The sequence below is a fragment of the Myiozetetes cayanensis genome, unplaced genomic scaffold (genome assembly GCF_022539395.1).
Source record: "Myiozetetes cayanensis isolate MyiCay16 unplaced genomic scaffold, myiCay2020 scf28, whole genome shotgun sequence".
Taxonomy (NCBI): Eukaryota; Metazoa; Chordata; class Aves; order Passeriformes; family Tyrannidae; genus Myiozetetes; species Myiozetetes cayanensis.
In genome coordinates this window covers 6,350,989-6,366,257 of record NW_026087499.1, presented here as the reverse complement: position 1 = coordinate 6,366,257, position 15,269 = coordinate 6,350,989, and the positions used below count along the sequence as shown (strand labels likewise).

The following is a 15,269-nucleotide window of genomic DNA, read 5'->3' as shown; positions in this document are numbered from 1 at the left end:
CAGCCCTTTCCTCACCAAGGAGATCAAGGTGTCGTACTGCAGGGCAGAGCCAGAGCTCGCCGTGACCACGCTGGCTCGAAGGAAAATCCCTTGCTCTTCCAGGAGCTTCTTGATCCCACGCACGTGGGAGTCCAAGGTGTGGAGGTCTCGGAGCTGCCGGTATTTATCCTTGGAGCCACAGATGAAGAGCAGGAGCTTCCGCACTTGGCGGCGCACGAAGGGGGTCTGCTGGATCATCAGGTACTGCACAGAGAACAGCCACATCAGCACTGCACTCACCAGGGGCACACCTGGCCAGCAAAAGTGTGTGCTTTCTCCCAGAAAGAAAAGATATGGCAGATGGATTCACCAATCTGACAGATTTAAGGCACTTTACAGTCACCTCTAAGTCACAGGCAGTAGAAACACTACACAGCAATACTGCAGCATCCTGAAACCACTGCTGAAAACCATTCCTGGTCATCTACAATCTGCAATAAATATCTAAACAAGCCTAGTTAAGAAATCCTAACTCATATGTGTGTAAATATAACTTTTTATCTCAAGGAGGAAGTAACGGAAAGGAAAGGAGAAGATCAAATATCTTCCTGATACTTTTAAGGACTCAGTCAGTACCAACAGCCAACCATGATGTCACATTTTACCATTTCAGAGAAGGTTTTCTCTTTGAGCTTTGGGGCAGCAAACACTGAGTTCCAGGAAATAATAGCAACCTAATTTTTCGTGTGTGTTTTCCCATAGATTCCTGTTCAATAGGAATAAAATAAAGTCAGGAGTACACCTTGTTTCCAGGGCATTGAAAATCTTAGATGGATCTGAGACAAGTTCTGCAAAAGCTCATCTCTCCCATGGAAGAAATGCTTTCTGGAACTGTTAAAAATCTGTCCATTCTTGCCTACCTCGGACAAAAAGTAGAACCAGGAGTGATCAAAGATGGGAGGTGGGATGCGGGAGTTTGTGTCTGCAATCTTCTTGATCTGGTAGGGCAGCCGCAGCACCATCTCTGTCAGGAGCTGAGTGTAGGCCTCAAAAACATCTGCAGCGTGACCCTGGAAGCAGGAGCAGCCCATCAATCCCCCAGGCTCTGGCACTGAACACTCTCAGTGTGGTGGCATGACAAGTGACAGGGTGCACTCGTTGATTTTTCTAAAAGCAAAGTTTTTCTGCACCTTTCCCTTTGATGGTCAATTGATAGTATAGGAATTGACAGTCTGGGCACTGTGGCATTAGGAATATTAATGAAAATTCCAACATAGTCCTTATGAGAAATCTGCGTTTAGACTCTATACTTATTAAAGCAGGGATTTACTTCTTTTACACTCATACAATATTTATAATGATTGTTATCCTGGTTCATGGATTCAGAATTCCTCACGGCCAAAAGAAATGCTCCCAGCTGATCAATAAAAACAGGTCAATATACCTACATGAGGCCTTGAACTGGGTGGCAACTATGAGGATGCACTAAGCTAGTCTGGAGTAACTAAGCATTTTAACATATAAGCTTTCAGCTTAGGGGATGTTCTTACATTTAATTAGCCTTTTTTCACTGCCCCTGTGTACACATCAAACCCCCAGAGCATCTGGGCACAAAGACACCACGGTTGTGGAACAAGTCTAGGATTTAGTGTGCACATCCCACCCACTGCTCAGCTTCCTTGACACAGTAAGTTCAGGAGTTCTGCCTGCCAAGCACAAGGAATCACAGGATGGAGAAGTTTCCCTCCAGGACTAACACTTCACCCAGGAACAGTGACAGCAGCTCCACAGAACTGCTGGTGTAGGAGTGCACCACGGGATAGTGGGCTGGGCTGCTCTGGGAGAGCTCGGAGCAATCCCAGTTGTAACTACTACGGGAATGGATTCTGGTCGCAGTACTCAGGGAGCTGTGCAGGGATGCTTTTCCCTGCTGTGCAGCACCCTCTAACACAGCTCATGTAAAGCCCAGAGCACAGGGCAGGACTCACCTTCACATACTGGCGGAGGAAGAAAGGGCTCATGTCGGGGGGAGAAGAAGTCGTGTGAGGTTTCAGGAGCTGGCTGGTGGCTACAGGCTCCTCATCATTCTGCTGGCTCTTCCAGTACTCCAACAGCGACTTCAGCACGTGCAGACAGTAATCAACAGCACCAGAGCTCAACAAGGCAGCAGCAGTGGCACTGGAGATGAGGGAGGAAGACTGGAACAGAGAGGAGGTGGATCAGTAACACCGCAGAGAACCCTGAGTGGGAAGAGCTCTGAGCACCAGACAGCACTTGCTGACAGTGAGGATAAGAGAGCAGGTTTTGGTGAAACTTTGCAGGCAGCTTTTAAGTTTGGGGTTTGTTTGAGGTTGGGGTTTTGGGGGTTTTTTTGTGTGTTTATGAAAAGCAACTCAAATATTTACAGATACTCTTTTGAACAAGTGCTTAGTAAAGGAAAACAAATAAAATCTCCTCTTAAGTCTAATCTCCCCTCGACACATGTGCCAGAGGCCACTCTGCTATGGATTAGAGGACTAGGGCTTTTTTCCCTTCTCTTTTTTTTCCCCTTCTCTTTTTTTTTTTAAAGTCGGGATTTCTATTTGTTTATCTGGGTTTTGGCCAGCTGGGTGTGAATTCTGGTAGAGAAAGAGTCCCTGTTGCAGCTGCTGCTCAGAGGCTCTGCTCCACCCAGGTATTGCTCCACCTGCATTCGGAGAGACGAGGAGCTTTGATTTCTGTGGGAAGCTCAAGTGAATAACAAAGGCTAGAGAAAAAGCTACTGTAAATAAAACTATTAAAGCAGCCCTGTAAATCCAAACAAACCCCACAGCTCATAAGCTCATTAAAATTTGATGCAGTTCAGACTAAATTTTTTAACCTCTATGCTTTTTTATTAATCTCCTTCCCACCACACATACTGCTTTTTTATGCCTTATTACTGTACCTTTTAGCAACAAATATCTAAGGAATCCTCTTAGCGACTTTTACGTTGACACAGCAGCATATTGCTTTCCAATAATCACATTACAAATCCTCTTTAACCCCTTCAGCACTGGTAAGATGCAAGGGAAAAAATCTGCCAGACCGTTTTAAATAACATGGTTAATGTGCTGCCCTGAGCTCAGTCTGAAACCCTGCACAAAACAAGTGGATCCAGTTGTCTTTACATGTCTGTTTCCTCCATTCTGAGTTTCAAAGATTTTTTTCCACAACAGTCAAGTAACATTACAGATTCCTTACAATTTTTTCCAAAGCACTTTGAAGTGTTTTCAGTCTTAGACCTGTTATTTCAGCTAGTAGATTTTTGATCTTTTATGATGAACAAAAGACCCCGAGCACATCACAGAATCCCAGAGTGGTTTGGGTTGGAAAGGACCTTAAAGTTCATTTCATCCTACCCCATGCCATGGGCAGGGACACCTTCCACCAGCTCAGGTCACTCCAAGCCCTGTCCAACCTGGCCTTGGACACCTCCATGGCTGTGGCAGCCACATCTGCTCTGGGCACCCTGTGCCAGGGCCCCCTCACCCTCACAGGGAAGAATTTCCTCCATATATCTAACCCAAATTTCCCCTCTTCCAATCTGATCCCATTCCTTGTCCTGGTACTCCAGTTCCTGATGCAGAGTCCCTCTCCAGGTTCCCTGTAGCACCGAGAGGTGCTGTGATCTCTCCACACAACCTTTTCTTCTCCAGGCTGGACAGCCCCAACTTTCTCAGCCTGTGTCCATAGGGGAAGTGCTCCAGCTCCTTCTCTGGACTTGCTCCAACAGTTCCATGTCCTTGTTATGTTGGGGGCCCCAGAACCATGCAAAGTATTCCAGGTGGGGTCTCAGGAGAGCAGAGTAGAGGGGGAGAAAATCAACTCCTGACAAAGCAGTTTGGAGAACATACCTCACAAATGGAAGTCTTGGATCCTGACTTGGTTCTGGACATGAACACACTGAGCAGCCTCATCACCACCAAGTGCACTTCGTTCACAGGAGAGCGCTCATTTTTCTTAGACACATCCTGCAACAACAGACACATCCTGCTTGGTCAATCACAGAGCTGAGCAGTGACCCAAGCCTCTCCAGTTCAGTGCTCTGATCCCCAGGAAGCATTTCTAGTTTGAGCTCAAGCAGTAATACTAAAAAAGAAGCACAAATGCCTCAATAGAAGGGTAAACAGCAGTCTGGCTGCCAGAGAACAGTCCCACACATATGAAAAGCTACCTGTGTCAACCATCCATCACTGATCATGGCTGTTTTCAGAGTTTAATTCAACCAGAACAAATTTTCATGCTCATTCATGGATGCCAGAACCAGAAAACAGTGAGAGTTCCACTCATGTAATTTTCTACTTTATGTGAAGTAAAGCAAGAGAAATAAAATACTTGAACACATCCATACAGCAGCGTTTGTATGTCCCCCAAGCATCCAATTCCTCCATGGACAGAAACCCTGTCTACAAAGAGCAGGTTCAGAGCATGTGCACAAACCTTTTTGTCCATGCCCAGCTCTGCAATCAGCTGGGACAGAAGGTTATCCAAAGCTCCCTTATCTTTCTCATCATCTCCATCTAGGTCTGTTGTAAGCATCAGAATCACCTGGGAATAAAAGTCAGAGAATTACTAGAAGGCAGGCTCCATGTTTTCAAAATAAATAAATTATCTTTCAAAAGCAGCATGAATTTTATCTTGACTAATCTATATTCTTTCCTACACTCTGTCTAACACATCACACTCTAATTTGAACATTTAGGAGAAACCCAAAAGATCTTTCCAAATACATCAAAGATTTGAGTCCTCAGGGTCATGAGCCAGCTGTAAAGTCATGCTGAGAAAGCATACAGCAAAAAATCCATGGGTGAGGAACGCTCTGCAACACTTTAAAGACACACACTGTGACTGGGCAGGAAAGAGGAAGGGAAAAGCATGTGCAAATAGAAACCTTGAGTATTAGGAGTGATTGATTGAGGTTGAACTCCTGACCCTCCTCACTCACCTGCATGTAAGGGATGGCTCGGACCCCTCCAACGTTCCTCAGCTGAGGTAAATTCTGCAGCAGCCTCTCCAGCAACATCAGTCGGACCATGTGCAGCCTGGGAAGTCAGAGCCAGCAATCACACACATCCCAAAACATATCAGACCCAGCAGCATCTCCAACAGAGCACTGCAATTTGCCATGGAAATCTCAAGGGCATCAAATCCTCCTAAAGAGGAGTGGACTCCCTCAGGCTTCACAGGAAAGAGATATCAAGATGCAGAGCATGTGACAATGGATGTAATTATTCACTTCAGAGCTACACTGCCCAGCCTGGCCACCTGCAGAATCCAACTGCCTGGAAGCAGATCCTGCAAATCAGCCCCACACTACTCTGTACAGGTGACTGAGCATCTGCTCCCACAGAATGAAAAACTGCAGATGTTTTAAAGTGCTCAGGACATTTGCACACGCTTTTTTCCTAACAGTGAATTTCACAAGCTCACAAGATTTTAGTGATTCCTCTGTTAACTAGACTCATGCAGGACCCTTTCATCACTTCACAGAGGCAGCAGTTCTGTGGGACACATGCTGGGCATGTGCACCACGTTACATGGTGATTGCACAGAGGGTGGTTGGCACTGAACAGGCTCTCCAGGGCAGTGGGTACAGCCCCAAGGCTGCCAGAGCTCAAAGAGTGTTTGGACACAAACACCCCTCTCAGGGACAGGGTGGGATTGCTGGGATGTCCTGTGTGGGGCTAGGAGCTGGACTGGATAGTCCTTGTCAGTCCCTTCCAGCTCAGAATCTTCTAGCTCAGATACTCCACTTTATGGACTCTATGATTTTGGGATGACAGTTTGCTCTAGTCTGTGTTTCTGACTTTTGATTTTCATTGTCCAGCACAACTGGAGCCCACCATGAATTCCAGCACCTGTAGCCCACTCCTCTCCAGTGTAAGCACAGAGCAGATGTGTTATTCCAGAGGAGGAAAGCAAAGTCCCTTGCCTGTTGCTGGTGTGGACGTCCCCCTCAGCCTCCCCTTCCCCTTCAGAGCCCTCTCCCTCCTGCTGGCCCGTGGTGGTGCTGATGGCGCCTGTGCTCGAGCTGACACTGCCTGGCCCCGCCGGGTGGCCCTCAGCAGTCGTGTCCCCATAGGCACTGCTCCGGCCAGACACTGGGAAAGACAGAGAGAAGCAGGGAAACAATGTCAGAGTGACTGAACATGCACCTGGCCTGTTCACAGCAACCAGCACAGCTGAACTGCAAACAGGAGTCAAGGTTCTAAGGAGGTGAGGGGTCTTCAGTTCTCTCCATAAAGCTACAGGAGAGTCAAATCTCCAGATGTAACTTCACACTCCTGCCATCCTTTCATTTGCCATCCTCATCTTTGTGGCCCAAACTGAACTGGTCTCACAGTAGTAATTTAAACCAAGTCAGACAAGGTGTGGATGGGTAGTGCAGATAATTATTTTAATAAAAGTCTGTGATTATTTTATCCAGGTGTCAGTCCCTTGATAAAAAGAGAGAAATTAATACTATCCCATCCAGAGTTAACCAGCAGCATAGTGAATTCTCTCAGTCTTGCTGTAGGCTACTGCATTATGAGCAGAGAAGGCTTCAGGGAGACTCACAGCAGCCTCCGGTATCTTAAGGGGCTTACAAAAAGGAGGAAGAGGGACTTTTTCTACCAGGAGATAGTGACAGGACAAGGGGCAATGATTTTAAGCTCAGAGAGGGCAGGGTTAGATTAGAAATTAGGAAGAAATTCTTTACTCAGAGGATGGTGGGTGAAGAATAAGTACAGGATGACCAGAGAAGCTGTGGCTGCCCCATCCCTGGAAGTGTCCAAGGTTGGACTGGCCTTTGGAGCAACCTGGGATAGTGGAAGGTGTCCCTGCCCATGGCAGGGGGTGGGACAAGATGAGCTTTAAGGTCCTTTCCAACCCAAACCATTCCATAATTCCATGATTCTACAGGCTAGCAAAACCTACTGCTGATTCCACACTTCTACAGAGCCACAAACAGTGAGGAAATACTTGGCCCGTACGGCACTTGGGCAGGAACCATCAAATGATGGATGGCAGCAGCTACTCGGAACAGAGATCTCTTCTCTGCCAGGGATTACCCACAGCCCCTCCCTGTGGCAGCCCTGTGAGAGCAGAGCAGAGCAGAGCAGAGCTGGTGCAGCAGGAGCCACTCACCGCTGTGCTCCCCAGCCACCGAGTCCACGGCGCTGCCGCCGCTCTCCGAGCCCACGCTGCCCCCGTGCTCCGCTGGCGACGTCCGCAGCGTCGAGCCATCCGTGGCAGCCGTGCTGCCCTCGTCATCGGATGCTGGAGCTAAGAGAATAAAGAGAGCTGTTACAAGTAAAAACACTGCCTGGAGAGAACTTCAAAAGACACACAAGCTATGAAAGGAAAGACATGAATGTTTGGTTTTGTTTTTTGTGTTGATTTTCAGCTATAAATGAAAAGGGAACTTAGGAGTGTCCATCGGTACATTTAAGCCTGCTAAGAGCAGTGGAGGGGAGGTATCCTGAGAGGAAACCTTCTCATCAAATGCACAGGCACGCAAGTTATTCGATGAACCATGTCTGGTTGTTTATAAACGCAAAGGAAATAGAGCACATGGTTTGTTTTGGCTGCTTTATTTTAAGGTGAGGAAATCACTTCCTCAAAAGTCTACACTGAGAGTCCATCAAAGCAGGAAAAGGTCATAAATACAGTCAAAAATACAAGAAGCCAACAGTAGTAAGTGGTTCTTCAAAACCATATTTACAAACCAATTCAAAGGCATTTTTTAGGTCAAAATCTGAAAGAGGTCGATTCCTGGCAGTGAACAGTTACCTGATGCTGTTGTATCCGAGAGCGTCCCAGCATCGAGAGAAGAGGAACTGGGGGCTTGGCCAGACAGTCCCAAGCTCTGCAGTCCAAGGGCACTGCTGCTGCTCCCTGCAAGCACAGAACAAGTTATGAGCATCTTTCTTTTATGGAATTCTGTTAACTCTGGCATTTTCTGTACATTTCACAGTTCTACAGTCTTTGGTTCGTTGTTGGAAACACCAACAGCTTTGCTTTCTTTCCTTCCCTTCCCAGTTTCCCCATATTCCATTTCTCTTTTCACCTGCCAAAGGCACTCATATCTTACCTTGCTGATCTTGCTGCAGGCTCAGGGCAATAGCCAATTCCACCATCGTCTCATCATCTGCATCTGGAGGTATATCCAGCATAGGAGGGAATCCCTCTGCTCCAGCCAGGAGAGCCTCCAGTGGAGAGGGGTTCCCATTATTCACATTCTCAGAAGTCTCCAGAACCATGGATTCAGACTATGGAGAGGAAACACAGCAAGAGCTTTCCCAACCCAGTAATGGAGCATTACAAACTGATCCATCAGAACTGAATTAAATTCAAGTCCTAGCACACCTAAAAGGCTCCAAAGAGAAGCTGTGGACTCACCACCATCTCGAAGTCCCCGTGGTCAACTTCGCTCTGCTCCTGGCTCTCCTGTCGGATGTGCTCACCATTTGCTATCCCAGAACTCTGCAGTTTGTCTTCTGCGTCGTCATCATCATCATCATCCTTATCTCCTGAGTTACAGAGGATTCATTAACAAATGCACAATTCCTCTCATCAGCCCAAACGATTAATGATGGGGAAAAAAATAAGCTACCCCCAATTACCAACAGATTCCATGACACCCACAATTTCCTTCAATGTTAATAAACATCTCTTGGATGGAGCTCTGATACCCTAATTTTGGTCTGCACACATCTCTGATTTATAAGAACTTGAAAACATGCACAGAATTTCTAAGTCTGGATTATTACCCCCTAAATAAAATAATCAGTTTTCCCTATCACTGGAAGGGGAATATCTCAGAGAAATCTCCTCTTTGCATCTCAGAATATCAAAGAAGAGGTGACAGTTTATTAAATAAAATGTTATAAAAGGTATTTAGGGGACAAGACAAAGCAAAAGAAAGGAGAAAGACTGATTTTAATCCCAATTTATAATAAGACTAGCTTATTTTCTTGTCTCTTCTGACGCATGAAGCAGGCAGGGGGATGCATCTGCCGTACCCATGGGAGTGTTGCTGCGGGGGGAGGATGGCAAGGTGACGTGTCTGCGCTTGTTCCGTGGTCTCAGCACTCTGATCAGAGCTTGTTTGCAAGAGAAGCTCACTGCTGGATCCTAGAGGGTTAACAGTTAATCATTAAACTTCTTAAGCTGAAAGTGCTTATTCACATTATTTGAGAAGATGGTTAAAACACTTGTGCCCCTCTGTTGGTCTGATTCATGTAGGACACAAGCCACTGCCTTAACTCCCTGTTTCCCTCAAGAGCCATAAAGCAACACTTAAAATTCCACATGCAGCACATGACAAACATTACTGGAACACAAGGAGAGAGAATTTTCTCCTTCATTCACTTCTGGCTACGTATTTAGGGCTGAATAGCTCTATTTTGTACCTGTACTATGTATTCTCATTCTACCCATATTTAATTTTATGTAATTACAGAATCACAGAAATACTGAGGTTGAAAAAGCCCCCTAAGATCAAGTCCAACCATGAACTTAACACTGCAATCCCCCTAAACCACATCCCCATGTGCCACATGTACACATTTTTTAAATCCCTCCAGGAATGGTGACTCCCTCACTCCCTTAGGCAGTCTGTACAAGGGCTGGACAGTCCTTTCCATGAAGAAATAGTTTTTAATATCCAACCTAACCCTCCCCTGGTGCAGTTACAGGCTGAGGCACAGGAGAGCAAGAGACACACCGGGCAAAGTAACATCTGCATGTAGATCTTGGATGCCGTATGGATACAATCCAGCTCACACGTGCAGTATCCATGGATAATATCCACCAAAGCATTGACTGTGGCTTCAACATGAGTGAGACCTGAGGAGGAATAAAAGTAGGACTGAAATCAGCTCGCTCTCTATTTCAGCACAGAGTGAGACACTGCAGAAGGATCTTTTGTTTGTAGACTTCATGGCACAACGTTCACACCACAAATATATTGATTTTCAATCCAGCCTCAGCCAGTCTTGTCTGTCTAATGTAATATTGTGAACTCTATGAACCACCACCAGTGAATATCCTCTAACACCACCCATGAAGTCAAATGTGGATAAATCAATCAGTCCCTTTTTACTGGCACAACACAAGTACTCCAGAACAAAAGCTTTGGAGCAGAATTTGCAGCTGTACATCAGAAAGCACTCAGTGTATCATTAGCATGTTAAGCCTCCTTTGGAACAAGGCATTTTCTCTGTTTACCAACTCATAACAGGATCCTTCAAAAGTTTGACAATAGCAAAGGAAGAGTGGCACACCTGGCAGGCAGGCAGGGGCCAGGAAAGCGTTTTTGGGTTTTGATGCATGGAGCTTCCAGAAGTGGTTCACCAGCTGGGTAATAAATGTGCAGCCCTCTCCTTCCACGTGCTTCTGGACCTCCTGCCCTTCTTCACTCTCTGTACAGATTAAAAAACACCTGTCAGATATGCACAGGGGAAAGCTTTAACGAGAATATCACCAAGTTTATTTGAAATGGTTTTTGTTAGATGCTCTGATGTCCTCGTTACGAGGACTATCACACACTGAAGAAATGTGACAAATACAGTCCCTGTCACACCAAACCCAAAGCCCTCCAACAGCTTCAATTATCACAGCAGTAAGTTAAAGAAAATTATAGACTTATCTACCTGTTTCCAGCTTTGATTCAGTGTAGTGGACCAGATTGTTGGGTCTCATAATAGCAATGGATCGAGCAGTGATCACCAGCCTTTGGAATACTTCAGGATCAAGGTCCTTTCCTTCTTTAGTTGAGGAAGTCAAATACTGAATGGCTTTGCTTAGCAGTGCTTGATCCTATAAAGTGAAAGATAACACAGGCAAAGAAAAACAACTGACACAACAAAGCAGCTGAAGCACAAACACTGGACAGACTCGGGGGAAATTCGGCACTCGCTACTTTAACTCTGGTCATCCAAGGACAATTAATACTAGGAAGTCACAGAGTTTTGGTGAAACACAAAAGCCAGACAGGTAGGCAGCAGGAGCTAAAGGGAAATTAGCCAGCAGGTTTATACTGCATGGTGAAAGGGCTTTCCGGGGCTGTGCTGCACCTCAAGCACAAACTGGCAAGTGAGAGGAGCCCCGAAATCCCTGCACCCCCTTACCTTGTGGTTATGGTAGGCTGAGCGACTGGTGTGCAGGCTGGCCAAGAGGCTCTTGGTTTGCTGCTGCACGCTGGAAGGAGCTGGCATGGACAGCAGCATCGTAGCCAGTTCCTGAGCTGCAATCTTATTCTTCTCCTAAGAACACACAAAACCCATTATTCAGTATATTTATCATGAAGGTGATGTATGAGTCTGATTCCCCAGTGTACCTGCAGCTCCCTCCCCTCCTTGCCAGTTTCTGCCTTCCTTCAACACCCTTTCAATAGCTTCCCTTAATTTACTGTTTGACATTTCACAGACATCTCACATGTCACATAAGAAAAGTCCTTTCGAGATTTATGGGCTTTCTACCCCGCTGTTTTTGTAAAGGAGGTCACTCTACAGCACAAAAAGCCCAGCAGCAATAAATGCAAATACCAATTGTCATTCTAAACTAGTTTCAAATGCTTTTGGCTAAGTCAACTTTCAGATCAGTGCTCTGAGCAAAACGGATGCAGCTCTGCTCCGTATCAGGCCCCCGGGGCTGCAGGAGGTAAGTGCTGAGCTCGCCCCTCCTCCCCCAGCTCACAAAGCTCAAGAATGTATTCAGAAAGTTACTTGCCTTCTCGTTGACTGGTCCTACAGCAAAGCAGCTTTCCAGCGCTTCTAAAGAACTCACTACTAGCCTGAAGGGAGAAAGGAAAGCAGGCTTGAGTACAGCAACCCTTCTCTCTCCTTAGCACTTTGCTTTATGCGGGCTACAGTCATGAGTAGCTCAGAGACAGCTAACGAATGCCAAGTACAAAATCAAAGCATGATAAAACCTGCCACAGGCACCATGCATATCATTTCATTGTGTTACAGACCAGAGTTAAACCTGGCTCACGCTCACAGACAAACTTAGGACTGCTTTAATAATCCACAGCTGAAAGACAGGGGCTTTTCTCTCCCAAAGAGGATAAAACATTTCCTTACGCAGCCTGCAGCAGGGATAACTTGGATTGTCTTGACAGTCCCAATTCACCATGGCCCACAGACGTACAGATGACTGCAGATCAAGGCTGGCTATGACACATGGGAAAAAGCGGAACCGACTTTGCTAAGGGAGCAAGATTCTACTCGCTTGCTGTTTTCACACAGGTTGCTCTTTCCAATTTGGAGTTTCAGCACAAAATATTCCACAGGAAAATAAACCTGGAGCACTGGGTTTGACCCAAGTGAGAGATGCTGAGGTTCAAAGTTTGGACAGAAGGAGTGCAGGCTGGTAAAACACTTGCCCCGAGGGAAAAGCTGATTTACTGGCAGCAAAGTGCTGAATGTCCCTGCAGCAGCACTCCGTGCCCCCAGGTACAACTACCTGAAATGCCATCTGACACACCAGAAGGAGCAGGAAGATACAGGAAAAAGGGAGGGAAGAGAGAGCATTAAGGGGAGAAATAACACTGTAGGATTGGGTATGAGGTAGAGGGAACAACTGTCTGGTCTGGTGGTGATAAATAACACCCCCCTACCCACAGCCACCCTCTGGAAAGCTCTCAGGGAATGTAAGTGGGATAAGAAGGTGCAAGGAAGGAACAAAGCAGAGAGAGGAGCCTGTCAAACAAGCAACAGTTATGCCGTGTACAGCAAAAATCTGCAAACCACCTGATCTTTACATTGGCTAAACCATCTGCCATGCAATGACCAGAATGTAAAGAAGCAAATGTCACTTAGAAATCAAAAAGAAAGCCCCAGTCACCGAAAGCCACACCATGTGTTCTGTGTGTCTGACACACACGCACTCGTGCAGAGAAAAGGATGGATACTAACCGGTCCAGGGTGGTTAGGGACTCAGTGTCAGAACTTTGGGGGAGCAAAGAAAAAGGAAAAAAAAAAATGTGTAAAGCTCACAGAAAAACTCCCTAGAACACATTCTAAGCAAAAGGCAAATTAAATGGGGGGATCAGGAAGCCAGGAGAGCGCTCTGCACACTCAGTCTAAGCACGTCTCTCTACCTGGGCAGCACACACTGGGCTAAAGCCAAACAAACAAAGGAGATTCGGGGCACCTGCACATAGAAGCCAAGCACAACTTAAAGCACCACCCAAGCTTGAATTTAAATACAGACACCAAACTTCTGACAGAACAGCTGCCTCCTGCCTGCCATTAGCTGTGCCCACTCAAGAGGCCCTTTAGAAGGTAACCATGCTGCATTCTCTAACACCAAATGTTAAGAGTATTTTTTTTGGATCTGAATTTTTAGACTATAATCCCCACTGCTCTGGTAAACACATGTCTGTGTTGAGAGGGACATCTTGTGGGGATGTCACAGCAGAAGAGGAAAGGAAAGGGAAAATCACCACAGGAAAAGACTCCATGAACTATTAGCCAAAATATTAAAGGATGGCTGAACAAGTCCTTCAGCTGGAGCTAACTGTCACTTCAAGCCCTGACCCTTTACCTGAGAATTTCAGTCAGACAAAATTAACCACCATTTCCTCACAGTTGAGCAGCATACCCCTTAAAATGCTCAGTTTTCAGCAGTGTTAGTCCCTCCTGGATCCATTTCCCTCCTGTCCTTGCTGCTTGCCAGGTTTTCTACAACTCTTATGCATGGACTGTACAAGCCCAGAGACAGAACACAGGGTGGATATAAAACAGAACACAGGTTTTATTTCTTGTACTAAATATATATCCTGGTTGCCCTTGGGGTTTGGTTCTCAGTAGGGATATTGAGGAGAAAAAACTCAACACCTTCTCCAGCACAACAGCTCAGCCTGAGACACGTGGGCCACAAGATAAGCTGGTGGGAACCACAAGCCTAAAGCAGGGTCACACACAAAGCCCTCCTCAAAACCGAGCTCAACTTCAGAGGCCTCACTTTTGTGAGCTCTAGAGAATGAAAAGGGCCAACTTGAAGTGAAGGAGTGTACCAAGGCAGCAGAAATCTCTTTTAGGTCCCCAAGGCTGCTGAAACAAATGAACTTGGCAACACAAAGCAGGCACACAGATCTATGCATCTACTCCACCAGAGAAATCAAGAGTGAGCACAAACCCCCCTTACAAGATAATCATTGACTTTTCACTTGTTGCTTTGTAAGAGAGTGAGAACAATTTTACTAATTCCCTTCAGTTCTCCCAGTTAAGAAAAGCACACAAGTGCACCTAAGTCCCCTCCACAGCAACCACCCATTTTCAAGGAGAAATAAAGGAAAGACTGAAAATACCTCTCCAGGACAGTCCCACTGGAAGCAGCAGGGGCAGCTGACTCTGTGTCTCCAGTGCTATTCCCTTGATTCAGGTTTGGGGGACAAACATTGCTCACTGAAGCAGATGGGAAGTCCTCAGGGGGCTCATCAGGCCATCCAAACTGTTCTTTGGTTTTGCCATAAATTTTTATGGAATCCATCATGGTGACTCCAGCAGGGTCCACAGAAGCCCCAACTGCAATGATGAGAGAAATTTCTTAAAAACAAATAGAACCGTTGCTTCTGAATGCAAACAAGCCTCACTCATAATGTCAGGACAGCGACTACACTGTGTCATTAATGCACAGCCACTCACAGTGTCAGCTCCTTTCCAAGGCCATTTTCCTTCTCTATTGCCTCAAAACAAAACTATCGAGCTGAGCTACTGAACGTTCATTCATTGCAGCAAGAAACTGGGCCATAAATAAAGTTTTTAAATGTTCAGGGTTCAGCCCTCAAACTGTTTTTATAGTCAAGTCAAACAGATTGTGGAAACTCCCTGCTGTGAGGTGCAGCAGGACAGCTTCAACCCACCCAAACAAAGCCCTCAGTGAAGTCAAACCAAACAATTAACAAACACTTACTGAAGATGGTGAGTTTTTTGTCAGCCTGCAAGGCTTCCTCCCGGGTGAAGGGGAAGTCAAACCAGCGGGCCCTGGTCATGTTGAGTTGCATGGTGCGGCCAAAGATCTCCAGGTAGGAGGGAGCTCGTTCTATGGCCTGGGTGCCGATCTGGATCCGCATGCCCGTCATCACCATCGTGCTGTTATTGTTTGTCACTTCGATGGTAAAACCCCCAGGCTGCAAAAGACAAATCCCAGCTCAAAAATTCACTCTTAAGCCAAGAATCTAATTTTGTACAGAAGTGTCTCCACTGTTTCCTAATTACAGGATCTGCACAGGTTCATTTGAACAAAGCAGACTCCTAAGACACAGCATGCTGTCAATA

The 15,269-nt window shown here is 46.1% G+C and overlaps 1 protein-coding gene across 6 annotated transcripts in view; it reads right to left on the bottom strand.

Moving 5' to 3' along the window:
• The window catches only part of UBR4 (ubiquitin protein ligase E3 component n-recognin 4), an 80,230-nt gene that overhangs the window by 34,050 nt on the left and 30,911 nt on the right, over nt 1-15,269 (bottom strand). For 2 of the 6 annotated variants that reach the window (XM_050322324.1, XM_050322325.1), the window contains exons 48-67: nt 14,905-15,121; nt 14,300-14,516; nt 12,903-12,935; nt 11,716-11,779; nt 11,115-11,249; nt 10,638-10,803; nt 10,269-10,406; nt 9,710-9,831; nt 9,006-9,117; nt 8,383-8,513; nt 8,075-8,252; nt 7,774-7,878; nt 7,129-7,284; nt 5,933-6,101; nt 4,946-5,042; nt 4,441-4,548; nt 3,855-3,971; nt 1,968-2,177; nt 900-1,049; nt 16-243 (exon numbers count right to left, since the gene is read on the bottom strand). In XM_050322324.1, the coding sequence (XP_050178281.1) occupies nt 16-243; nt 900-1,049; nt 1,968-2,177; nt 3,855-3,971; nt 4,441-4,548; nt 4,946-5,042; nt 5,933-6,101; nt 7,129-7,284; nt 7,774-7,878; nt 8,075-8,252; nt 8,383-8,513; nt 9,006-9,117; nt 9,710-9,831; nt 10,269-10,406; nt 10,638-10,803; nt 11,115-11,249; nt 11,716-11,779; nt 12,903-12,935; nt 14,300-14,516; nt 14,905-15,121 (2,853 nt within the window). The remainder of the gene's footprint in view (nt 1-15; nt 244-899; nt 1,050-1,967; nt 2,178-3,854; nt 3,972-4,440; nt 4,549-4,945; nt 5,043-5,932; nt 6,102-7,128; nt 7,285-7,773; nt 7,879-8,074; nt 8,253-8,382; nt 8,514-9,005; nt 9,118-9,709; nt 9,832-10,268; nt 10,407-10,637; nt 10,804-11,114; nt 11,250-11,715; nt 11,780-12,902; nt 12,936-14,299; nt 14,517-14,904; nt 15,122-15,269) is intronic. The other 4 variants (XM_050322326.1, XM_050322327.1, XM_050322328.1 and 1 more) reach the window with 4 other exon arrangements.